The sequence below is a fragment of the Erythranthe guttata genome, chromosome 7 (genome assembly GCF_056151865.1).
Source record: "Erythranthe guttata isolate IM_541 chromosome 7, IM_541, whole genome shotgun sequence".
Classification (NCBI taxonomy): Eukaryota; Viridiplantae; Streptophyta; class Magnoliopsida; order Lamiales; family Phrymaceae; genus Erythranthe; species Erythranthe guttata.
Window position 1 is genome coordinate 4,211,966 of NC_142539.1, and position 27,998 is coordinate 4,239,963.

The window sequence follows — 27,998 nt, forward strand, 5'->3', positions numbered from 1 at the left end:
ATAGTTATATATTTAACCTTTACTTTCACATTATACAGTTTTGTATTAACTATTAAGTGAAAGAAAACATGAGTACGGAGATAAGAAGAGAGTTAAAAAATCCACCAAAGAGTTTGGAGGATGATTTGTACAATCTCACCATGAAAGGGAAATGGCGAGAAGTTGTCGATATTTACGAGAAACACCCCATCGCCCACGAAACCAGGCTCACTAAATCCGAAGACACGGCGTTGCATATAGCCATCTCCACTTATAATAGCCGCTCCAAAAATTCCAACCACGAAAAGCTCGTGGAGAAAATGATATCCCACATCAGCTCGTCTTTCGAGATATTGTCGATCAAGAACGTGAGAGGAGAGACGCCTCTCCATCTTGCTGCCGCGGTTGGATGGGTAAACATTTGCAAAGTTATAGCCTCGAAGAATTGGGAACTCGTTCGAATTCGCAATGTGAATGGGGAGACTCCGTTTTTTCCTGCGGTCCATTGCGGAAACTCACGATCTTTTCTTTGTCTACGCGAGATATACAATAAAGGTACGAAAGGTAACGAGCCCGATGAGAATTTTTGGAGGAGGAATAAAGATGGAAACACGATTTTGCACTCGGCTATCTCCGGAGAGTACTTTAGTAAGAAAATTCGTTTTCGCATAGTTTGGATTAATGTATATATATATTGTGTTTATTGCTTACTTCAGCACTCATGTGTTTACTCTAATTGTTAAAAAAATTTCCTCATTTATACCCATAAAACCCCACTTTTGAGGGGGTTGTGTGCAAAATAAATGCATTATAAGGGTTTTTTTTGCTAATATTAATAACATGGGGACTTTATTTTAGCAATTCAATATAGTATAGCGATATTAAATGCAAAACCTTTTTCTTTTTTACACATTTCCTTTGATTATGACACATTTTTGTCACAATTTTCAAAAGTGTTTTTTTTCTTCTTCTTGCAGGGCTAGCCTACAAAATAATCGGATATTATCCGAAGCTGGTGAATTCCGTAAACATCGTTGGAGAATCGCCACTTCATGTTTTAGCTCGAAAGCCTAATGTATTCCTAAGCAGCAAACATATGGGATTCTACGACTCGATTATATACCGATGTAAGATATTTTTTTCATTTGCATAGGGGCAAATATATACGAAAATTAATTAATTCTTTAGTTGGCTGACAATACTAATACTGCTTGAAAAATAACAAATCTCTATATTAATAAACAGTACGTCTTTTAAGTAGTAGTGGGGGGCCATGGCCCCGTACTATACCATTTTTTTGTTTTTCTTTTCAAAATTCATAATTACTACGAGCCACGACTAATTAATTAGATCATGTTATGATTTTGTTTACGGAATTAGGTGTATTTGTCGATGAGCTGAAGAAGCAGAATGTGACATATAATAATATAGCAGAAGCCAGCCAAACTAATCATTCGATCGGTCGCAAAATTAACTTGCCGGAAAACTACACGACATGTCTGAACTTCTTTCGTCTCGGGACTCTTCTTCTTACAGGTTAACTATTCAATATTAGGCTTGAACTTATGTCCTGTTTCTCAATAAAATAACCAAAATTTCCGGAAAAATAAAAAATATATGTAAGAGTATTTACCTCATTATTTAATTTCCTGCAGGCTCTTCATTCTGGAACAAACAAAAAAACAAATCACCCGACGAAGAAAATCAACGTAGTCGAGAAAATGAAGCCGATAGTATGATTGATACTGTTAAAAGCTTTAATTCTACATTTTAATCTTAATTCAAAAAATATATATACATATCCTTATATATAACATGTGTACTTAAGGACTTGAGATTTGCGGGACATTATATTTTGCAGCAAAAGACGACGAGAGAAAGGGCAAAGACGACGGTTTCTTCCCTCCCAATTACACTACTTGTAACTTGCTTTTCAGATTTGCAATGAAGGTCATCTTCATTTCTCTAGGAGTTGGTAAGTGTACAATTTTAATTCGATAATTTAATATATATATATATATATATATATATATATATATATATATATATATATATATATATATATATATATATATATATGTTAGAATTTATTTCGTGCAGATATAAATTATTTGTGTCAGATTCAGTTTTTCGTTACTGTTGCGTGAAGTGTTGCAACAGTTCGTGAAGCAGTTCGTAAAAACAGAAATAAACGAGACACAAATTTTAATGTGGTTCAGATACAATTGTACCCTACATCCACGGGGACCTGCAAATAAAATTTACTAATTTTTAGTTTTACGAATACAATAATAGGACTTAATCAAAATACAAAGACTCCCTCTTTGTTGACGCCGTTCTTGTATACTACGCTGAATTATAAATCTTCAATTTGCAGCACGTCCCTTGCTCCGCACGGTTGAACTCCCTTCAACGCTGAATCCCTCAGTCGGCGGATCGATCTCCTCCCGAGATCTGTTTAAGCCCCTCTCCCGAAGAACCGATCTTCTTTTTGTATAGAAGAAGCAAACTTGTGATACTCCTTGAATCTTGGTGTCTTCACCACAAAGCCTTAAAGCCGGTATATTTTCTATGAAAATCACGTATCACGATGGAACAATAAAAACGAGAGGAAAAATATTTTCTATGAAAAATTTCTCTCGATCAAAGACGTTCCGGGAGCAGCAAAAATAAGAGCAGAAAAATAATATTTTTTCTCTCCAATAAAACGCATACAGATAACGATGCTTGAAGTCCTCTTTATACGTTCATAATTCTTCCTGCACAAGAGAATACAAATCTAATTAGATCTGTTATTCACGTTAAAAAGAGTTGTATAGGAAAATACAACTAATCATTCCTTATCTAAAAACTAATTCCCTTAACTATTAAAACACCAAGGAAATAAAATCCATTAGGTTAGGATTCTTATTCACGTATGAGAATAAGTTGTAAAATAAGAAAACTCTTTGTATAAAGATAATTCCTAATATTAATCAATTAATGACAAATTAAAAAGAATTAAAACACAAGGAAACTCCCCTTCTTATATCACGGCATATCTAGACTTGTGCTACAACTCTTTTACACGTTTCCTTGCAAAGTCAGAATCCAAAGGATTCTAACAATCTCCCCCTTTGTCGTTTATTGATTATAATCATTTTCTCCCCCTGAGTAAAATAATCTGAAAAGAAAACAATCAAATGATAGACGGAAGCAATAAAACGAAGGATCATCCTCAGCATTAAAGGAACATCCAGCAACAAGAGTGGCATCAACTGCTGCAATAGCAAGTGCCACAGTTTCAACAACTGTTCCAACAAGTGCCACAATAAAACGAAGGATCATCCTCAGCATTAAAGGAACATCCAACAACAAGAGTGGCATCAACTGCTGCAATAGCAAGTGCCACAGTTTCAGCAACTGTTCCAGCAGTAGTGGCTTCGGCAGGTGGTTCACAGCGGAGTCAGCTCCCCCTGCATTTGTATCTCCCTCTGTGAATGATCCTTAGGCAGCTCCTCTTGTAAATGCATTCATTCTTCCCCTTTGCTTACTTGGCTTGATAGACTTGGAAGGCGGTGGATGACAACGTGGTAAATTATCCACGTGATAAGAGACTCAGCAAATAACGTCGGCATTAGCTCCTCCTTCTATATTCTTGTGAAGCTCTGGAGAAATTAAACAAGGAAACCAATTAATGACAATTACCACAATAATAATAAAAAATGGAATTCCTTCTTGACACGTTCAGGTGATTAATATGGAGAGATTCTTTATTTCTTCTCAATTATCTAATGAGATAACTAAGGAAAATATGTTCCTCATATTAATACACATCTCCATAGAATTCCACTTGGTGTTGTGGACTTAGAATCCCACCGAGATTCTAACACTCTCCCCCTTTGGCATTGATTGGTCAGAATATTTACTCCCCCTAAATATATGATACCTGCATGAACAAGGGTTAGCAAATTCAGAATAACATCTGCACATATAAACTGTTGCAACAGTTTATCAAACAGTTCAGCAGATAGTGTAAACCATAAATAAACCATAGTTCCAAAATAAAGGCAGATAATTCGTTCAGATAAGCACGAGATAAAAGGATATGCAGTAGCAGAAACAACTTCTCTGCACAATGCTTATTATTTGTCCTATATTTCTGCCCAGCAACTGTCTGATGCACTGTAGCAACAGTTGTCGGAACTCCCCCTGCATTCCTGCACTGTTCCAGCAACTGTCTGATGCACTGTCGCAACAGTTGTCGAAACTCTCCCTGTGTTCATGCCATCGTTACTGTTCTTTTCTCCCCCTTTCTGGGCAATCACCATGCAGAGATAACTCAACATGGACTAATGATCTTGATGATTCAAGCAAGCTGTTCAAACACTTAACAAAAAGATCAAAACGAAGAGAGAATCTTGGAAGGAAGTGAGAAGAATCACTATACATAACGTGCACAGAAAATCACAAACTCACAAACTCAATACCACACGATAATTGCAATGCGAAAATCAAAGGATAGTGATATCAAATCCAACATTAAATAGCAAAGACTACAGACTTTGCCAAACTTCATAAGAAACGTGGAAATGTGAGGAGTAAGCCCAATCGATCCGGTTGCAACAAAAAAAATCAAATTTAACCGGCACATAAACAAAAATCCCGTCTCTCTCTCTCTTTTTTTTTTTTTTTTTTTTTTTTTTTAAATAATGCCTAATGCAGTACAAAAAGTAAACATGAGAAATAGACATGAGTGAAGAGACATATGTGAATAGGATACTGCATGGACAAACAAAACATATGGGATTTATCTTCACATTCACGATAAGCGCAATCCCCAAAAATCCGACTGCCAATGCAACCAATAAACTTAATAATCCCAAGTCAAACACAAAGATGCTCTTATTAGGTAGCGTACACACACGTCTAATGGTAGCTTTTTCCCATGAAAAACAGAGCAATTAAAAGGAACGAGATTATGTTGGTCGTGCAATGTGTAGTCCCCTGGGCTTTCTAATTGAGCTTTGTAGTAAGTGTTCGGTCAAGTGGTTTACTGGCTCGACTCAACTAGGCTTCGAACTATTCACTGACCATATATATAATTTATATTGGTCGTGCAATGTGTAGTTCCCTGGGCTTTCTAATTGAGCCTTGTAGCGAGCTTTCGGCCACGTGATTTACTGGCTCGACTCAAAAAGGCTTCGAACTATTCACTGACCAAATGGTTGTAGATATATATATATATATTAATAACAGTAGTTCAAGAGTAGCTTTCACTCATTAAAAGAGGCAGCTTTTCCCTATAAAAACATCCAACCATGACAAGACTATTCAGAGAAATAAATAAGTTGGAGCCTTTTAAGTAATCATTTTGGGAATTGGTGAAGTTCTACCCCCACAAAATTTAGAAAAACACGAAGTATCAAACTCACATTTGTCTCAATCATATGCAGTATGCTTAATGCAGGTCCTATATGAGATGCAAAAACATATGAAGTGTCCTACCACTAAAAGTTGCAAGTCTGGACACACAGACAGTTGCAACAGTTCATGCAACTGCATCAGATTAAACACCATAAATTCCCAGCGATTTTCGCAAGGAATCAAATCTCTGTGCATCAAGGGTTTTTGCAAAAGCATCAGTTAATTCATTCTCCGTTGCAACATAATCAATTGAGACAACCCCATTTTCAACCAAGCCCCTTATGAAATGATGACAAATATCAGTAAGCTTAGTTCTTGAATGCTGAATAGGATTCATCGAATTATTTTTCGCACTCAAATTATCAAAATTCAGAAGATCAAGTTTCTTATGCCCCAATCCAATTTTGTCAACAGAACTGTTGGAACAGTTAGTACTATCATCACACGATTTTAAAGAAGTAATGGCAGGTAAACAATTAAGATCAGACTTCTTTACCCAGATTTTTTGTTGAGTTTTATTCACTAAATCAACCTTTATCTTGGGTTTTTGAGACGACACAAAAGTGTGATCAATTTTAGCGGAAAGAGGTGAGCAGGCCATTATTCTTTTAACCATTTTAAAGTACTTAAAACATCTGGGTCGTATATGACCAGCAACATGACAAAAATGACAAATAGGCACAAAACGTTTTCTTTGAAATGACTGTTTTGGCGCAACTGTCGCAACAGTCTGTGAAACAGTGCATTGTTTAACAAAATTGATTTTTCCTATTGGATCTTCTTTCTGTTTCAAAGCATCATCAGATAGTTTATTACCCCTTACACCTAGATGACCATAGTTCGGCTGATTTGTTCTCAAAATTTCATTCAAGTTTACCTTACCTGTATTTAATTTTGAAATAGAATCTTGGGTTTTAGCAAATTTAGCCTTCAAACTATCTGTTTCTCTACTAGCAGAAATAACATTTTGTTCAAGAGTAGAAATTCTTACCTTCAATACTTTGTTTTCCTCAATTAGGACAAGCTTCTCTTTTTCTAAGAATTTATTCGACTCGCATACCTGAAGAAATTTTTCGTACATCCTTTCATAGCACTCCTTTAATTCTTCCAAGAATGACGCGTCATCATCGCTGTTGTTTTCTGAATCCCAATCATCACCTGCAAGATTTAACGGAGTTATTCTTTTATCAGATATTGAATGCAACTTATCATACCTAAGTTCTGTCTGAACAGTTTGTCCAACTGTTGCAACAGTTTCAGCGACAGTGTCTTTGCACTCGCTTATCTGAGTGGTTCCTTCGTAGGTCTCTTGTAGAACATCCTATGCCTCCTTTGCTGATTTGCACATTGATATCAATTTGAATTGTTCTTCATCGATACAACTCAAGATAGCATTGGTTGCCTTGGAATTATAATCTGCTTTTCGTACTTCTTCATCACTCCACTTCTCTTTTGGTGTTTGAATGATTTCGTATGACTCATTCATTGAGGTAGGAGGTGTCCAACCAATTAGAATCGCACGCCAGGCCCATTCATCAATAGATTTGATGAACATCTTCATCCTTATTTTCCAATCAGAGTAGTTCAATTCACCCAAGACAGGTGGTAGGAATGCGCCTTCACGATGATTATTCATATCTGCACAAAAAAATAAAAAAATTAAATCCCAAAATCTCACTAAGTGTATCTAGTGACAGGCTCTTGATGCCAATTGATAGAATTTATTTCGTGCAGATATAAATTATTTGTGTCAGATTCAGTTTTTCGTTACTGTTGCGTGAAGTGTTGCAACAGTTCGTGAAGCAGTTCGTAAAAACAGAAATAAACGAGACACAAATTTTAATGTGGTTCAGATACAATTGTACCCTACATCCACGGGGACCTGCAAATAAAATTTACTAATTTTTAGTTTTACGAATACAATAATAGGACTTAATCAAAATACAAAGACTCCCTCTTTGTTGACGCCGTTCTTGTATACTACGTTGAATTATAAATCTTCAATTTGCAGCACGTCCCTTGCTCCGCACGGTTGAACTCCCTTCAACGCTGAATCCCTCAGTCGGCGGATCGATCTCCTCCCGAGATCTGTTTAAGCCCCTCTCCCGAAGAACCGATCTTCTTTTTGTATAGAAGAAGCAAACTTGTGATACTCCTTGAATCTTGGTGTCTTCACCACAAAGCCTTAAAGCCGGTATATTTTCTATGAAAATCACGTATCACGATGGAACAATAAAAACGAGAGGAAAAATATTTTCTATGAAAAATTTCTCTCGATCAAAGACGTTCCGGGAGCAGCAAAAATAAGAGCAGAAAAATAATATTTTTTCTCTCCAATAAAACGCATACAGATAACGATGCTTGAAGTCCTCTTTATACGTTCATAATTCTTCCTGCACAAGAGAATACAAATCTAATTAGATCTGTTATTCACGTTAAAAAGAGTTGTATAGGAAAATACAACTAATCATTCCTTATCTAAAAACTAATTCCCTTAACTATTAAAACACCAAGGAAATAAAATCCATTAGGTTAGGATTCTTATTCACGTATGAGAATAAGTTGTAAAATAAGAAAACTCTTTGTATAAAGATAATTCCTAATATTAATCAATTAATGACAAATTAAAAAGAATTAAAACACAAGGAAACTCCCCTTCTTATATCACGGCATATCTAGACTTGTGCTACAACTCTTTTACACGTTTCCTTGCAAAGTCAGAATCCAAAGGATTCTAACAATATATATATACATGAAGGAATTTGGAGGATAAAGAATGTTAGAGAAAGAAAAAAATTGTATTCCCATGCATCGGATGTTATGAAGGAAATGATCGAGCTGGAATCGAGATACAAGTATGAGAGTACAGGTCAGCGCCCTAACCGAAAGGTGGAGATGGAACAATTTCCGGAAACCAAGCTTCCGGATTTTGCACCCGATGTATCTAACAATGAGAACAAAAAATCAGGTAATTAAGTATGTACACCTTGTTTTTATCTTGATAAATACAGAACTGATATCTATATAAGATATTAGGATGTATATGCATGCATGAAATTTTTCAAATTCAGATTACAAATTTTTCCATCATATAATACATACATTTTCATTAGCCCACCAATTTTTATTATTTAGCCCACCAAAAACTCAAATTAATGCAAAACAAATTCTCAAAAAAAAAAAAAATCTTTTCTTTTTTCTTTTATTTCCTATTTTCTGATTATGTCCTAATATTTTTTCGGGGGCACTGTGATATGATCCTACATACATCCAACACGAAGAATTGGAAGACAAGGAAGAGGGAAATTCGTTGGACAAGTCAAAAATCATGCATCCCGAAAGTCTCGTATAATTCTGGCAGAGTACACTATTTGGCTTATAACTTTCTCATCTGAAGTCCAATTAAGGTGATTCAAATTGCTACGGAAAGCCAACTTAAAAATCTAAAACTTTGCTGTTTTGATCCGAGAGAGATTCGGAGTGGAAGAGGTCAGAAATCGAGCTTGAAGTGAGGACACGTGCACAGCCAAATGTCTACTCGAGTTATGAAGAATGTTCGTGTCGTCGACTTGATATTTGGAGTTTAGATTTTATTATATTACGTTTTTATATTAGGTTTATAATATTTATATTATTTTAGAGTTAGTTATGGCTAGGATTTTCTTATTTATTAGTTTCCTTATTATAGATTAGGTAAGAGTCCTTTTCCTTGTGAAAAAGGAGTCTTTTTAGATCTTATAAATATGTAGCCAATTTGGCTGATTTTAATGGACGAATTTTGATGATTTAAATGGAGATTATTCTCTTTGGTTCTTTAAGAACCGTTCGAACAATTCGGTGGATTCCGTTTGTTCACCCCGACTTATCAATCGATCTTCCGCAATCGATTGTGGCGTCTTCACATACCAAGGTTCTTGCCTCTTTATAGGCAATGGGTCGCGGTTCCACCCCATTGAATCCTTCTTTGGACGGTCCGGGATTTGACATCCGAAGTATTGATATCGGGTCTCGTCACGAGGTTGGCGTGGTTCGTATCATTTGGTACTCAGAGCCATCTTCCTAAGAAGGTTTCGCCTATCCTTTATCTTTATTTTTGAGTCAGTCTTTTGTTTTTTTTTCGTGTCTTCGTTTTGTTTTTCGTTTTGTGTCTATTGTTGTTGAGTCTTCTAGTCTTTTTTTTTTGTTCGTCTAGAGTCCACAAAAAAAAAATCAAAAAAAAAAAAAATGAAAGAACGAGTGAATTTTGTTATTCGTTAATCTCGTGAACTCTATTAAGTTTCTTTCTTGTGGCGTCAACATTATAACTTTGGTTCGTGGTTCTATATAGCCATTGGGTCAAGTTGGTTGTTCCATACTTTCGGTTTGCGTTTCTATATAAACGTTAGGTCGGAGTGCTAACAAGGAAAATTTAATCTTGTTTATTGGATGGGGAATTTCATTATTAATTGTTCGTAAAAAAGAAAAAAAAAAAAAGTTCCAATTACAGTGAAGAACTTTCTGCCTCATGGATTCGCTTTCAATACTACACGCTCATTCAAAGGATTCGAATTCGAGGACGAATTCTTTTGAAGAAAGGGAGAATGATATGATCCTACATACATCCAACACGAAGAATTGGAAGACAAGGAAGAGGGAAATTCGTTGGACAAGTCAAAAATCATGCATCCCGAAAGTCTCGTATAATTCTGGCAGAGTACACTATTTGGCTTATAACTTTCTCATCTGAAGTCCAATTAAGGTGATTCAAATTGATACAGAAAGCCAACTTAAAAATCTAAAACTTTGCTGTTTTGATCCGAGAGAGATTCGGAGTGGAAGAGGTCAGAAATCGAGCTTGAAGTGAGGACACGTGCACAGCCAAATGTCTACTCGAGTTATGAAGAATGTTCGTGTCGTCGACTTGATATTTGGAGTTTAGATTTTATTATATTACGTTTTTATATTAGGTTTATAATATTTATATTATTTTAGAGTTAGTTATGGCTAGGATTTTCTTATTTATTAGTTTCCTTATTATAGATTAGGTAAGAGTCCTTTTCCTTGTGAAAAAGGAGTCTTTTTAGATCTTATAAATATGTAGCCAATTTGGCTGATTTTAATGGACGAATTTTGATGATTTAAATGGAGATTATTCTCTTTGGTTCTTTAAGAACCGTTCGAACAATTCGGTGGATTCCGTTTGTTCACCCCGACTTATCAATCGATCTTCCGCAATCGATTGTGGCGTCTTCACATACCAAGGTTCTTGCCTCTTTATAGGCAATGGGTCGCGGTTCCACCCCATTGAATCCTTCTTTGGACGGTCCGGGATTTGACATCCGAAGTATTGATATCGGGTCTCGTCACGAGGTTGGCGTGGTTCGTATCATTTGGTACTCAGAGCCATCTTCCTAAGAAGGTTTCGCCTATCCTTTATCTTTATTTTTGAGTCAGTCTTTTGTTTTTTTTTCGTGTCTTCGTTTTGTTTTTCGTTTTGTGTCTATTGTTGTTGAGTCTTCTAGTCTTTTTTTTTTGTTCGTCTAGAGTCCACAAAAAAAAAATCAAAAAAAAAAAAATGAAAGAACGAGTGAATTTTGTTATTCGTTAATCTCGTGAACTCTATTAAGTTTCTTTCTTGTGGCGTCAACATTATAACTTTGGTTCGTGGTTCTATATAGCCATTGGGTCAAGTTGGTTGTTCCATACTTTCGGTTTGCGTTTCTATATAAACGTTAGGTCGGAGTGCTAACAAGGAAAATTTAATCTTGTTTATTGGATGGGGAATTTCATTATTAATTGTTCGTAAAAAAGAAAAAAAAAAAAAGTTCCAATTACAGTGAAGAACTTTCTGCCTCATGGATTCGCTTTCAATACTACACGCTCATTCAAAGGATTCGAATTCGAGGACGAATTCTTTTGAAGAAAGGGAGAATGATATGATCCTACATACATCCAACACGAAGAATTGGAAGACAAGGAAGAGGGAAATTCGTTGGACAAGTCAAAAATCATGCATCCCGAAAGTCTCGTATAATTCTGGCAGAGTACACTATTTGGCTTATAACTTTCTCATCTGAAGTCCAATTAAGGTGATTCAAATTGATACAGAAAGCCAACTTAAAAATCTAAAACTTTGCTGTTTTGATCCGAGAGAGATTCGGAGTGGAAGAGGTCAGAAATCGAGCTTGAAGTGAGGACACGTGCACAGCCAAATGTCTACTCGAGTTATGAAGAATGTTCGTGTCGTCGACTTGATATTTGGAGTTTAGATTTTATTATATTACGTTTTTATATTAGGTTTATAATATTTATATTATTTTAGAGTTAGTTATGGCTAGGATTTTCTTATTTATTAGTTTCCTTATTATAGATTAGGTAAGAGTCCTTTTCCTTGTGAAAAAGGAGTCTTTTTAGATCTTATAAATATGTAGCCAATTTGGCTGATTTTAATGGACGAATTTTGATGATTTAAATGGAGATTATTCTCTTTGGTTCTTTAAGAACCGTTCGAACAATTCGGTGGATTCCGTTTGTTCACCCCGACTTATCAATCGATCTTCCGCAATCGATTGTGGCGTCTTCACATACCAAGGTTCTTGCCTCTTTATAGGCAATGGGTCGCGGTTCCACCCCATTGAATCCTTCTTTGGACGGTCCGGGATTTGACATCCGAAGTATTGATATCGGGTCTCGTCACGAGGTTGGCGTGGTTCGTATCATTTGGTACTCAGAGCCATCTTCCTAAGAAGGTTTCGCCTATCCTTTATCTTTATTTTTGAGTCAGTCTTTTGTTTTTTTTTCGTGTCTTCGTTTTGTTTTTCGTTTTGTGTCTATTGTTGTTGAGTCTTCTAGTCTTTTTTTTTGTTTGTCTAGAGTCCACAAAAAAAAAATCAAAAAAAAAAAATGAAAGAACGAGTGAATTTTGTTATTCGTTAATCTCGTGAACTCTATTAAGTTTCTTTCTTGTGGCGTCAACATTATAACTTTGGTTCGTGGTTCTATATAGCCATTGGGTCAAGTTGGTTGTTCCATACTTTCGGTTTGCGTTTCTATATAAACGTTAGGTCGGAGTGCTAACAAGGAAAATTTAATCTTGTTTATTGGATGGGGAATTTCATTATTAATTGTTCGTAAAAAAGAAAAAAAAAAAAAGTTCCAATTACAGTGAAGAACTTTCTGCCTCATGGATTCGCTTTCAATACTACACGCTCATTCAAAGGATTCGAATTCGAGGACGAATTCTTTTGAAGAAAGGGAGAATGATATGATCCTACATACATCCAACACGAAGAATTGGAAGACAAGGAAGAGGGAAATTCGTTGGACAAGTCAAAAATCATGCATCCCGAAAGTCTCGTATAATTCTGGCAGAGTACACTATTTGGCTTATAACTTTCTCATCTGAAGTCCAATTAAGGTGATTCAAATTGATACAGAAAGCCAACTTAAAAATCTAAAACTTTGCTGTTTTGATCCGAGAGAGATTCGGAGTGGAAGAGGTCAGAAATCGAGCTTGAAGTGAGGACACGTGCACAGCCAAATGTCTACTCGAGTTATGAAGAATGTTCGTGTCGTCGACTTGATATTTGGAGTTTAGATTTTATTATATTACGTTTTTATATTAGGTTTATAATATTTATATTATTTTAGAGTTAGTTATGGCTAGGATTTTCTTATTTATTAGTTTCCTTATTATAGATTAGGTAAGAGTCCTTTTCCTTGTGAAAAAGGAGTCTTTTTAGATCTTATAAATATGTAGCCAATTTGGCTGATTTTAATGGACGAATTTTGATGATTTAAATGGAGATTATTCTCTTTGGTTCTTTAAGAACCGTTCGAACAATTCGGTGGATTCCGTTTGTTCACCCCGACTTATCAATCGATCTTCCGCAATCGATTGTGGCGTCTTCACATACCAAGGTTCTTGCCTCTTTATAGGCAATGGGTCGCGGTTCCACCCCATTGAATCCTTCTTTGGACGGTCCGGGATTTGACATCCGAAGTATTGATATCGGGTCTCGTCACGAGGTTGGCGTGGTTCGTATCATTTGGTACTCAGAGCCATCTTCCTAAGAAGGTTTCGCCTATCCTTTATCTTTATTTTTTAGTCAGTCTTTTGTTTTTTTTTCGTGTCTTCGTTTTGTTTTTCGTTTTGTGTCTATTGTTGTTGAGTCTTCTAGTCTTTTTTTTTGTTTGTCTAGAGTCCACAAAAAAAAAATCAAAAAAAAAAAATGAAAGAACGAGTGAATTTTGTTATTCGTTAATCTCGTGAACTCTATTAAGTTTCTTTCTTGTGGCGTCAACATTATAACTTTGGTTCGTGGTTCTATATAGCCATTGGGTCAAGTTGGTTGTTCCATACTTTCGGTTTGCGTTTCTATATAAACGTTAGGTCGAAGTGCTAACAAGGAAAATTTAATCTTGTTTATTGGATGGGGAATTTCATTATTAATTGTTCGTAAAAAAGAAAAAAAAAAAAGTTCCAATTACAGTGAAGAACTTTCTGCCTCATGGATTCGCTTTCAATACTACACGCTCATTCAAAGGATTCGAATTCGAGGACGAATTCTTTTGAAGAAAGGGAGAATGATATGATCCTACATACATCCAACACGAAGAATTGGAAGACAAGGAAGAGGGAAATTCGTTGGACAAGTCAAAAATCATGCATCCCGAAAGTCTCGTATAATTCTGGCAGAGTACACTATTTGGCTTATAACTTTCTCATCTGAAGTCCAATTAAGGTGATTCAAATTGATATAGAAAGCCAACTTAAAAATATAAAACTTTGCTGTTTTGATCCGAGAGAGATTCGGAGTGGAAGAGGTCAGAAATCGAGCTTGAAGTGAGGACACGTGCACAGCCAAATGTCTACTCGAGTTATGAAGAATGTTCGTGTCGTCGACTTGATATTTGGAGTTTAGATTTTATTATATTACGTTTTTATATTAGGTTTATAATATTTATATTATTTTAGAGTTAGTTATGGCTAGGATTTTCTTATTTATTAGTTTCCTTATTATAGATTAGGTAAGAGTCCTTTTCCTTGTGAAAAAGGAGTCTTTTTAGATCTTATAAATATGTAGCCAATTTGGCTGATTTTAATGGACGAATTTTGATGATTTAAATGGAGATTATTCTCTTTGGTTCTTTAAGAACCGTTCGAACAATTCGGTGGATTCCGTTTGTTCACCCCGACTTATCAATCGATCTTCCGCAATCGATTGTGGCGTCTTCACATACCAAGGTTCTTGCCTCTTTATAGGCAATGGGTCGCGGTTCCACCCCATTGAATCCTTCTTTGGACGGTCCGGGATTTGACATCCGAAGTATTGATATCGGGTCTCGTCACGAGGTTGGCGTGGTTCGTATCATTTGGTACTCAGAGCCATCTTCCTAAGAAGGTTTCGCCTATCCTTTATCTTTATTTTTGAGTCAGTCTTTTGTTTTTTTTTCGTGTCTTCGTTTTGTTTTTCGTTTTGTGTCTATTGTTGTTGAGTCTTCTAGTCTTTTTTTTTGTTTGTCTAGAGTCCACAAAAAAAAAATCAAAAAAAAAAAATGAAAGAACGAGTGAATTTTGTTATTCGTTAATCTCGTGAACTCTATTAAGTTTCTTTCTTGTGGCGTCAACATTATAACTTTGGTTCGTGGTTCTATATAGCCATTGGGTCAAGTTGGTTGTTCCATACTTTCGGTTTGCGTTTCTATATAAACGTTAGGTCGGAGTGCTAACAAGGAAAATTTAATCTTGTTTATTGGATGGGGAATTTCATTATTAATTGTTCGTAAAAAAGAAAAAAAAAAAAAGTTCCAATTACAGTGAAGAACTTTCTGCCTCATGGATTCGCTTTCAATACTACACGCTCATTCAAAGGATTCGAATTCGAGGACGAATTCTTTTGAAGAAAGGGAGAATGATATGATCCTACATACATCCAACACGAAGAATTGGAAGACAAGGAAGAGGGAAATTCGTTGGACAAGTCAAAAATCATGCATCCCGAAAGTCTCGTATAATTCTGGCAGAGTACACTATTTGGCTTATAACTTTCTCATCTGAAGTCCAATTAAGGTGATTCAAATTGATACAGAAAGCCAACTTAAAAATCTAAAACTTTGCTGTTTTGATCCGAGAGAGATTCGGAGTGGAAGAGGTCAGAAATCGAGCTTGAAGTGAGGACACGTGCACAGCCAAATGTCTACTCGAGTTATGAAGAATGTTCGTGTCGTCGACTTGATATTTGGAGTTTAGATTTTATTATATTACGTTTTTATATTAGGTTTATAATATTTATATTATTTTAGAGTTAGTTATGGCTAGGATTTTCTTATTTATTAGTTTCCTTATTATAAATTAGGTAAGAGTCCTTTTCCTTGTGAAAAAGGAGTCTTTTTAGATCTTATAAATATGTAGCCAATTTGGCTGATTTTAATGGACGAATTTTGATGATTTAAATGGAGATTATTCTCTTTGGTTCTTTAAGAACCGTTCGAACAATTCGGTGGATTCCGTTTGTTCACCCCGACTTATCAATCGATCTTCCGCAATCGATTGTGGCGTCTTCACATACCAAGGTTCTTGCCTCTTTATAGGCAATGGGTCGCGGTTCCACCCCATTGAATCCTTCTTTGGACGGTCCGGGATTTGACATCCGAAGTATTGATATCGGGTCTCGTCACGAGGTTGGCGTGGTTCGTATCATTTGGTACTCAGAGCCATCTTCCTAAGAAGGTTTCGCCTATCCTTTATCTTTATTTTTTAGTCAGTCTTTTGTTTTTTTTTCGTGTCTTCGTTTTGTTTTTCGTTTTGTGTCTATTGTTGTTGAGTCTTCTAGTCTTTTTTTTTGTTTGTCTAGAGTCCACAAAAAAAAAATCAAAAAAAAAAAAAGAAAGAACGAGTGAATTTTGTTATTCGTTAATCTCGTGATCTCTATTAAGTTTCTTTCTTGTGGCGTCAACATTATAACTTTGGTTCGTGGTTCTATATAGCCATTGGGTCAAGTTGGTTGTTCCATACTTTCGGTTTGCGTTTCTATATAAACGTTAGGTCGAAGTGCTAACAAGGAAAATTTAATCTTGTTTATTGGATGGGGAATTTCATTATTAATTGTTCGTAAAAAAGAAAAAAAAAAAAGTTCCAATTACAGTGAAGAACTTTCTGCCTCATGGATTCGCTTTCAATACTACACGCTCATTCAAAGGATTCGAATTCGAGGACGAATTCTTTTGAAGAAAGGGAGAATGATATGATCCTACATACATCCAACACGAAGAATTGGAAGACAAGGAAGAGGGAAATTCGTTGGACAAGTCAAAAATCATGCATCCCGAAAGTCTCGTATAATTCTGGCAGAGTACACTATTTGGCTTATAACTTTCTCATCTGAAGTCCAATTAAGGTGATTCAAATTGATACAGAAAGCCAACTTAAAAATCTAAATTTTTGCTGTTTTGATCCGAGAGAGATTCGGAGTGGAAGAGGTCAGAAATCGAGCTTGAAGTGAGGACACGTGCACAGCCAAATGTCTACTCGAGTTATGAAGAATGTTCGTGTCGTCGACTTGATATTTGGAGTTTAGATTTTATTATATTACGTTTTTATATTAGGTTTATAATATTTATATTATTTTAGAGTTAGTTATGGCTAGGATTTTCTTATTTATTAGTTTCCTTATTATAGATTAGGTAAGAGTCCTTTTCCTTGTGAAAAAGGAGTCTTTTTAGATCTTATAAATATGTAGCCAATTTGGCTGATTTTAATGGACGAATTTTGATGATTTAAATGGAGATTATTCTCTTTGGTTCTTTAAGAACCGTTCGAACAATTCGGTGGATTCCGTTTGTTCACCCCGACTTATCAATCGATCTTCCGCAATCGATTGTGGCGTCTTCACATACCAAGGTTCTTGCCTCTTTATAGGCAATGGGTCGCGGTTCCACCCCATTGAATCCTTCTTTGGACGGTCCGGGATTTGACATCCGAAGTATTGATATCGGGTCTCGTCACGAGGTTGGCGTGGTTCGTATCATTTGGTACTCAGAGCCATCTTCCTAAGAAGGTTTCGCCTATCCTTTATCTTTATTTTTGAGTCAGTCTTTTGTTTTTTTTTCGTGTCTTCGTTTTGTTTTTCGTTTTGTGTCTATTGTTGTTGAGTCTTCTAGTCTTTTTTTTTGTTTGTCTAGAGTCCACAAAAAAAAAATCAAAAAAAAAAAATGAAAGAACGAGTGAATTTTGTTATTCGTTAATCTCGTGAACTCTATTAAGTTTCTTTCTTGTGGCGTCAACATTATAACTTTGGTTCGTGGTTCTATATAGCCATTGGGTCAAGTTGGTTGTTCCATACTTTCGGTTTGCGTTTCTATATAAACGTTAGGTCGGAGTGCTAACAAGGAAAATTTAATCTTGTTTATTGGATGGGGAATTTCATTATTAATTGTTCGTAAAAAAGAAAAAAAAAAAAAGTTCCAATTACAGTGAAGAACTTTCTGCCTCATGGATTCGCTTTCAATACTACACGCTCATTCAAAGGATTCGAATTCGAGGACGAATTCTTTTGAAGAAAGGGAGAATGATATGATCCTACATACATCCAACACGAAGAATTGGAAGACAAGGAAGAGGGAAATTCGTTGGACAAGTCAAAAATCATGCATCCCGAAAGTCTCGTATAATTCTGGCAGAGTACACTATTTGGCTTATAACTTTCTCATCTGAAGTCCAATTAAGGTGATTCAAATTGATACAGAAAGCCAACTTAAAAATCTAAAACTTTGCTGTTTTGATCCGAGAGAGATTCGGAGTGGAAGAGGTCAGAAATCGAGCTTGAAGTGAGGACACGTGCACAGCCAAATGTCTACTCGAGTTATGAAGAATGTTCGTGTCGTCGACTTGATATTTGGAGTTTAGATTTTATTATATTACGTTTTTATATTAGGTTTATAATATTTATATTATTTTAGAGTTAGTTATGGCTAGGATTTTCTTATTTATTAGTTTCCTTATTATAAATTAGGTAAGAGTCCTTTTCCTTGTGAAAAAGGAGTCTTTTTAGATCTTATAAATATGTAGCCAATTTGGCTGATTTTAATGGACGAATTTTGATGATTTAAATGGAGATTATTCTCTTTGGTTCTTTAAGAACCGTTCGAACAATTCGGTGGATTCCGTTTGTTCACCCCGACTTATCAATCGATCTTCCGCAATCGATTGTGGCGTCTTCACATACCAAGGTTCTTGCCTCTTTATAGGCAATGGGTCGCGGTTCCACCCCATTGAATCCTTCTTTGGACGGTCCGGGATTTGACATCCGAAGTATTGATATCGGGTCTCGTCACGAGGTTGGCGTGGTTCGTATCATTTGGTACTCAGAGCCATCTTCCTAAGAAGGTTTCGCCTATCCTTTATCTTTATTTTTTAGTCAGTCTTTTGTTTTTTTTTCGTGTCTTCGTTTTGTTTTTCGTTTTGTGTCTATTGTTGTTGAGTCTTCTAGTCTTTTTTTTTGTTTGTCTAGAGTCCACAAAAAAAAAATCAAAAAAAAAAAAAAGAAAGAACGAGTGAATTTTGTTATTCGTTAATCTCGTGATCTCTATTAAGTTTCTTTCTTGTGGCGTCAACATTATAACTTTGGTTCGTGGTTCTATATAGCCATTGGGTCAAGTTGGTTGTTCCATACTTTCGGTTTGCGTTTCTATATAAACGTTAGGTCGAAGTGCTAACAAGGAAAATTTAATCTTGTTTATTGGATGGGGAATTTCATTATTAATTGTTCGTAAAAAAGAAAAAAAAAAAAGTTCCAATTACAGTGAAGAACTTTCTGCCTCATGGATTCGCTTTCAATACTACACGCTCATTCAAAGGATTCGAATTCGAGGACGAATTCTTTTGAAGAAAGGGAGAATGATATGATCCTACATACATCCAACACGAAGAATTGGAAGACAAGGAAGAGGGAAATTCGTTGGACAAGTCAAAAATCATGCATCCCGAAAGTCTCGTATAATTCTGGCAGAGTACACTATTTGGCTTATAACTTTCTCATCTGAAGTCCAATTAAGGTGATTCAAATTGATACAGAAAGCCAACTTAAAAATCTAAATTTTTGCTGTTTTGATCCGAGAGAGATTCGGAGTGGAAGAGGTCAGAAATCGAGCTTGAAGTGAGGACACGTGCACAGCCAAATGTCTACTCGAGTTATGAAGAATGTTCGTGTCGTCGACTTGATATTTGGAGTTTAGATTTTATTATATTACGTTTTTATATTAGGTTTATAATATTTATATTATTTTAGAGTTAGTTATGGCTAGGATTTTCTTATTTATTAGTTTCCTTATTATAGATTAGGTAAGAGTCCTTTTCCTTGTGAAAAAGGAGTCTTTTTAGATCTTATAAATATGTAGCCAATTTGGCTGATTTTAATGGACGAATTTTGATGATTTAAATGGAGATTATTCTCTTTGGTTCTTTAAGAACCGTTCGAACAATTCGGTGGATTCCGTTTGTTCACCCCGACTTATCAATCGATCTTCCGCAATCGATTGTGGCGTCTTCACATACCAAGGTTCTTGCCTCTTTATAGGCAATGGGTCGCGGTTCCACCCCATTGAATCCTTCTTTGGACGGTCCGGGATTTGACATCCGAAGTATTGATATCGGGTCTCGTCACGAGGTTGGCGTGGTTCGTATCATTTGGTACTCAGAGCCATCTTCCTAAGAAGGTTTCGCCTATCCTTTATCTTTATTTTTGAGTCAGTCTTTTGTTTTTTTTTCGTGTCTTCGTTTTGTTTTTCGTTTTGTGTCTATTGTTGTTGAGTCTTCTAGTCTTTTTTTTTGTTTGTCTAGAGTCCACAAAAAAAAAATCAAAAAAAAAAAATGAAAGAACGAGTGAATTTTGTTATTCGTTAATCTCGTGAACTCTATTAAGTTTCTTTCTTGTGGCGTCAACATTATAACTTTGGTTCGTGGTTCTATATAGCCATTGGGTCAAGTTGGTTGTTCCATACTTTCGGTTTGCGTTTCTATATAAACGTTAGGTCGGAGTGCTAACAAGGAAAATTTAATCTTGTTTATTGGATGGGGAATTTCATTATTAATTGTTCGTAAAAAAGAAAAAAAAAAAGTTCCAATTACAGTGAAGAACTTTCTGCCTCATGGATTCGCTTTCAATACTACACGCTCATTCAAAGGATTCGAATTCGAGGACGAATTCTTTTGAAGAAAGGGAGAATGATATGATCCTACATACATCCAACACGAAGAATTGGAAGACAAGGAAGAGGGAAATTCGTTGGACAAGTCAAAAATCATGCATCCCGAAAGTCTCGTATAATTCTGGCAGAGTACACTATTTGGCTTATAACTTTCTCATCTGAAGTCCAATTAAGGTGATTCAAATTGATACAGAAAGCCAACTTAAAAATCTAAAACTTTGCTGTTTTGATCCGAGAGAGATTCGGAGTGGAAGAGGTCAGAAATCGAGCTTGAAGTGAGGACACGTGCACAGCCAAATGTCTACTCGAGTTATGAAGAATGTTCGTGTCGTCGACTTGATATTTGGAGTTTAGATTTTATTATATTACGTTTTTATATTAGGTTTATAATATTTATATTATTTTAGAGTTAGTTATGGCTAGGATTTTCTTATTTATTAGTTTCCTTATTATAGATTAGGTAAGAGTCCTTTTCCTTGTGAAAAAGGAGTCTTTTTAGATCTTATAAATATGTAGCCAATTTGGCTGATTTTAATGGACGAATTTTGATGATTTAAATGGAGATTATTCTCTTTGGTTCTTTAAGAACCGTTCGAACAATTCGGTGGATTCCGTTTGTTCACCCCGACTTATCAATCGATCTTCCGCAATCGATTGTGGCGTCTTCACATACCAAGGTTCTTGCCTCTTTATAGGCAATGGGTCGCGGTTCCACCCCATTGAATCCTTCTTTGGACGGTCCGGGATTTGACATCCGAAGTATTGATATCGGGTCTCGTCACGAGGTTGGCGTGGTTCGTATCACACTGCCTCCAAACTTTAGCCCACCATGTAGCAAATTCCTGGACACTATTTGTAGACTTATATACAATATTTTGTATTTACTAATATAATGTAAACTAATTCATTTTTTGTTGATAGTATATTGTGTGAGTTTGCAAAGACAAACTTAGAAAGAAAATATTTCACTCGAGTTGCTGCGGCAGAGCTCAAAACTAATCTTTTTATTTATCTCTAATTGGCTTTTCTCGTTCTACACTTCACATAGCAAAATGCTTACATATATATACTTAACAATAGAAAATTCTAGACTAGAAGAAGACAAATGGACACATGCTAGATACATTTGAGATAGATACATTTGACTGTTATTACTCCTTGATGTGTTATTCGAAGAGTCTAGTGCATTACCTTCCAACACTCCCCCTTAATGCACTTTCTTTACTACTCCAATCAATGTTCTCAAGTAGATGAACTTTTCTTTGGTAAGAGGCTTAGTGAGTATGTCGGCAAGTTGGTCTTCTGACTTACAATACTCAAGCCAAATTTCACCATCTTCAGCGGCTTCTCTTATAAAATGATATTTGATGGCAATATGCTTCGTCCGATCATGACTTATTGGATTTTTCCCCATTGCAATCGCAGATTTGTTATCACAAAACAACACGGTTTCTTCGTTTTGCTTTTCACCCATGTCTTCCATAATCCTTCGCAACCATATTGCTTGAGAAGTAGCTTTGGCTGCAGCAACATATTCTGCTTCGGCAGAAGATTGCGCCACTGTTTTTTGTTTCCTTGAGGCCCACGTACAAATACCTGAACCAAGGGAAAACACATAACCTGATGTGCTTTTCATATCGTCGAGGCATCCGGCCCAGTCGCTGTCACAATACCCGTAAAGCTTCAATGGTTCTCCTGCTTTATAGAAAATACCATAATCTCGTGTACCATGCAAATATCTAAGAACTCGCTTTGCAGCTCTAAAATGATTCTGACTGGGCTGCTGCATAAAACGAGAGAGTAAACTTGCTGCAAACATCATATCAGGCCGAGTAGCTGTCAAGTATAATAGGCTGCCTACGAGACTTCTATATATTGAACCGTCTGCATTTTTTGCCCCATCTTCCTTTTTCAGCTTTTCAGTTGCAACAAGAGGTGTTGCAACATCTTTGCAGCCTTCCATTTTAAATTTCCGTAGCATATTTTCAGCATACTTCTGCTGTCCAATAAAAATTCCAGTATCGAGTTGGGAAACCTCAATACCCAAAAAATAATGTAGCAGCCCCAGATCACTCATCTCGTATGTGCTCATCATGTCGGATTTGAAACTTTGAATAAATTTGTCGTCATTTCCGGTAACAATCAAATCATCAACGTAAAGGGACACAATGAGAATGTGAATTCCCTTCTGAAGCACATAAAGTGTAGGCTCACTTTTGCTTCGCTCAAATCCTTTCTTCATGAAATATTTATCAATCTCTTCGTACCAAGCACGCGGTGCTTGCTTGAGCCCGTAAAGTGCTTTTCTTAACTTGTAAACTTTATTTTCAGCTCCCTCAACATGAAAACCTTGTGGTTGCTCGACGAAAACTTCTTCCTTCAACATCCCATTTAGAAAGGCGGACTTAACATCAAGTTGGTATATTTTCCATTCCTTTTGTGCCGCAAGTGCAATCAGGGTACGAATTGTCTCGTGGCGAGCAACTGGAGCAAAGCTTTCGTGAAAATCAATGCCGGGTTTCTGGACAAACCCTTTAGCGACAAGCCTGGCTTTGTGCTTTTGAATGCTTCCGTCTTGATTGAACTTTGTTTTGAATATCCATTTCAAGCCGATAACGTCCCTGCCTGTTGGTTTATCAACTAGTTCCCACGTTTGATTTTTCTCAATCATTCGCAATTCTTCGTTCATAGCATCGACCCAAACATCTTGTTTCTCAGCTTCTTCAAAAGATTCAGGTTCTATCGCAGAGAAATTGCACGATTCGTAGACTTCTCTCAAACTGCGAAACCTTTTTGGAGAGGACCCTGGAGAAGAAGAGGATGATGAAGTTTCAGAGCCTGGTGTTTGAGGAGAAGCTGGTTCTTCTTGTACTCTGGCAACTTCTTTACGATTTTGAACCAAAACAACGGGCATTTCCTGCACTCTTTTATTTGTCCAATCCCACGAAGCTTTTTCATTGAAAATAACATCTCGACTAACAATTAACTTTTCAGTTTCAACATCATATAATCTGTAGCCTTTCGTTTCGTCGCTATAGCCAATAAAAATACATTTGGTGCTTTTGTTATCAAATTTGATCCTTTTTTCTGGAGGTATATGAGCATAACAAATGCAACCAAAAATTTTAAAACGACTTACCGACGGCTTCACACCGCTCCAAGCTTCAAATGGCGTTTGGTTCTTCACTGCTTTAGTAGGACAGCGATTTAGAACATAAACAGCTGTGTGAACAGCTTCGGCCCAGAAAATCTTTGGCAATTCTTTCTCCTTTAGCATTGACGTTGCCATATCAACAATTGTTCTATTTTTCCTCTCCGCAACACCATTTTGCTGCGGTGTGTAGCTTGCTGTCAATTGCTTTCGAATGCCCTCATTCTTGCAATAACTCTCGAACTCATTGGAAGTATACTCGCCGCCTCGGTCACTTCTAATAAGCTTGATTCTCAGACCACTTTGGTTTTCAACAAGTGCTTTGAATTGTTTGAAGACGCCGAAAGCTTCAGACTTCTGCTTCAAGAAATACACCCAAGTCATTCTTGAGTAATCGTCGATGAACGTCAAGAAATACTTGTGGTCGTTGAAAGACGGAGTCCTCATTTGCCCACAAATATCTGTATGAACAAGCTCGAGAGGAGCTTTGGCTCTCCAAGATCTTCCTTTTGGAAATGGCAGCCTAGCTTGCTTACCCATTATACATTCTTCACAAGGTTCACCAGCTATCTCTATTTCCGGCAGCCCGTGGACCATGCCTTTTTGCCTTAAAAGCTTTAATCCATGGAAATTTAGATGACAAAAACGTCTATGCCACAACCAGGAATCCTGCCAGACTTCAGCTTTCAAAGCATGAACTGTTTCATAATGAAATTCAATAGGAAAACTTCTCTTTTCCTGCATTGTGACGTGTGCGATGAATTGTTTATTCTTATCAAAAATCTTGCAGGCATTATCACCAAAATGGAGATGATAACCATTCTCGATCAATTGACCAACACTGAGCAAATTTTCTTCAATATCAGGAACAAATAGGACCTCATGAATGTACCTTTTTCCCCTTTTTGTTTCGATAGAAATAGTGCCCATTCCCTTAGCTTGAACAAGTGCACCGTTGCCCAGTCGAACTTTAGAGCTGATTTTATCCATATCGAGAAATATTTTCTCATTCCCTGTCATATGATTACTACATCCGCTATCAAGCTGCCATTTTTTTGAATTTTCTTCTAGAGCCGATTGGCAAGCATAGAACAAATTTGCCTCCTCAATCTCTGTTTCCTTTGTAAAATTTGCACGATTTTCGAATCTAGGCTGATTTTTGTATTTGACACGACAATCCTTTTTCAGATGACCAAATTTTTGACACCCATGGCATTGCGGTTGACCAAGATATCGACAATCTTGTGTATCATGGTTCGTTCTTTTGCATTTTCTGCAAAATAAATTTGAATCCTTGGAATGCGTACCTTTCTCGTATTTTGATTCCGTACTTCTGTTGTGCCAAGCATCTTTTCTTGGACCACCCCGATCTTTCCTTAGATCAGCCCCTTTGCTGGAGTCGTTTTTCTTGTGCAATCCAAACGACAACTTTGACTGGAAAGCACTTTCAATTGAGTGAGTGTTGCGCCTCGATTTTCTCTGTTCATGATTTTTTAATGAACCCAAGAGTTGCTGCAGGGTTAGTGTAGACAGATCTTTCGTCTCTTCAATCACAGCCACCATATCATCGTACTTCTCCGGCAAACTGTTCAGGACTCTTTCCACAATGGTCTGGCTTGATAAGTTTTCTCCAAGTGAATAAAGTTGATTCACTACTTCCGTGACTCTTGATGAGTAGTCTTGAATGGTTTCAGATTCATTCATCTTTAAGTTCTCGAAATCCTTTCGAAGACTTTGGATTTTTAAGGCAATTAGCTTGCTTTCACCTTGAAATTCTTGTTCTAAAATTTGCCAGGCAGCTCTAGCATTAGAAGCCGCCATTATTCTCGGAAACATTGGTGCGGTTACTGCATTATGTAACTTTGAGAGTGCTTTTGCATCGGCAATACGCGTCTCATCAAGCCTTTTCTTTTCTGCATTTGACAGTTGGCTTGCATCTTCTGGCTCCTCGAATCCACTATCGACGACACTCCACAATCCTTCTGACATGAGATACGTTCTCATTTTAATTTTCCAAAAATCGTAATTTTCTCCCCCAAAAACTGGAATGAAAGAATGTGATGATTCTGCTGACATTTTTTTTTTTTTTTAATGTTACTCCCAGTTCATACAAAAGAACCTCGCTCTTGATACCACTTTGTGAGTTTGCAAAGACAAACTTAGAAAGAAAATATTTCACTCGAGTTGCTGCGGCAGAGCTCAAAACTAATCTTTTTATTTATCTCTAATTGGCTTTTCTCGTTCTACACTTCACATAGCAAAATGCTTACATATATATACTTAACAATAGAAAATTCTAGACTAGAAGAAGACAAATGGACACATGCTAGATACATTTGAGATAGATACATTTGACTGTTATTACTCCTTGATGTGTTATTCGAAGAGTCTAGTGCATTACCTTCCAACATATTGATCAATTGGCGACCTAATCGCCTAACCGTAGCGATAAAAAATAATCGATGTATGCATACAAGAATATGTACCACTGCGACGTTCTTTAATACTATTGGTTGAATTTTATTTGATGCAGAGAAGAAGAAAACGGCGAATATCACACAAGTTAAGGACACTCCAATATTAGTGGCAGCGAAAATAGGAATTCTTGAAATAGTCGAGAGAATAATTAGCAAATGCCCGGTAGCAATTCAGGACCTGGACTCGAAAGGGAAGAACATATTGATGCTTGCAGCAGAAAACAGGCAAACGAGTGTTTTCGAATATTTGCTGAAGTCGAGAAAAATCCCGACGTACATGTTTCATCATTTGGATAATGAAGGAAACAACATACTTCACCATGCAGCTATGCTTGGTGAACAGCTCCAGCCATGGCGGATTCCTGGTGCTGCTCTCCAAATGCAATGGGAGATCAAATGGTACAAGGTAATTCAAATATATATACAATTTGGTCTTTCAATTACTACTTTTTTTTCCTAAATTATGAAACAATTAATGGATCCAAATCGTATGTCCGAGAAAATGGACTTCATATGGTCGACTTATTTTATGATCGTCAACATCGTCATTTTTTTTTTCTATTCAATTGTTTTTTTCTTCGGGGTGCAAAATGCAAATGTATTTTCGAGCAACAATGACAATGTTGACGATCAGAAAATAGGTGAACGATGAAAATTCAAACCGGAAAAATAAAGAAGGATGCAATTTGAACGATTAAACATGTGTTTTGAGGATGTAAAGTGCCATAAATTATTTCCATTGATGCAAAGTGCTAAAATTGTATATTTCGAGTGTGCAAGGTGAAATTAAGCCGGGAAATTAATAACTCGTTTTTTTATGGGTTTATTGCATCCAGGACCCCTTGTTTTTCTCTGATTGTTAAAAAAGAACCCCATATGTTATTTTATTAGCAAAAATCCCCTGTATTTATTTTTTTAGTACTTAATGCAAAAATGTAACCGCAGTACGTGAAGAGCAAAGCCCAACCGCAGTGTGTGGCGCAGCAAAACGCAAAGGGGGAGACGCCGAAGAGGATCTTCACACGTACACACGAAAACCTAATGAAGGCCGGCATCAACTGGCTGATCAAAACCTCCGAGTCGTGCTCCGTCGTGGCGGCCCTAATCGCCGCCGTCGCCTTCGCCACGTCATCCACCGTCCCGGGCGGCCTGGACGAGGAATCCGGCTACCCTGTCCTGAGGGACAGTCCCTCGTTCGGGATATTCTCCGTCGCCTCGCTGGCGGCGCTCTGCCTGTCGGTGACGGCGCTCGTCTTCTTCCTTGCGATAATCACATCCCGCTGCCAGGAGCGGGATTTCGGGATAAGCCTGCCGAGAAAGCTGCTGGTGGGGCTCACTTCCCTCTTCGCCTCGATCGCGTCGATTCTGCTGTCGTTCTGCGCGGGCCATAAGTTTATACTCAAGGACAGCCTGAGGTTCGCGGCGGTGCCGATATACGCGGTGGCTAGCGTGCCGGTGGCGCTTTTCGCACTGGCTCAGCTGCCGTTGTACTTTGATCTGCTTCGCGCCGCCTGCCGGAAAGTGCCGCTGCGGAGTTACAAGGTGTTCTAGCGGAGCTGCGCAATAGGGGATAATAAAATGATCTTCTCGATGGTATAGTTTAAATTTTTTATTGACCTCGTATTGTGAAATAATTGTTTCATCTCTGTCCGACTGAATGTACTCTTTGTGTGCGAGAGTGTGTGTAAATTAAACGATAGATATTCATGTGTGAGAATTGAGATGTACATGCTACTTGGTTTTTGTACTAAATTTGGATAAAAAGTATTTCTAAATTTATTCTTTCCCATTATACAAAA

At 36.9% G+C, this 27,998-nt stretch overlaps 1 protein-coding gene across 1 annotated transcript; it reads left to right on the forward strand.

Moving 5' to 3' along the window:
* The first annotated feature begins 28 nt into the window (after positions 1–28).
* Positions 29–27,998, forward strand: LOC105964643 (uncharacterized). Its single transcript, XM_012989143.2, has 8 exons — positions 29–627; positions 957–1,106; positions 1,360–1,515; positions 1,635–1,712; positions 1,841–1,954; positions 8,144–8,353; positions 26,256–26,605; positions 27,145–27,998. Exons 1-8 carry the CDS (start codon positions 69–71, stop codon positions 27,748–27,750), a joined length of 2,223 nt encoding a protein of 740 aa, XP_012844597.2. The 5' UTR covers positions 29–68; the 3' UTR covers positions 27,751–27,998.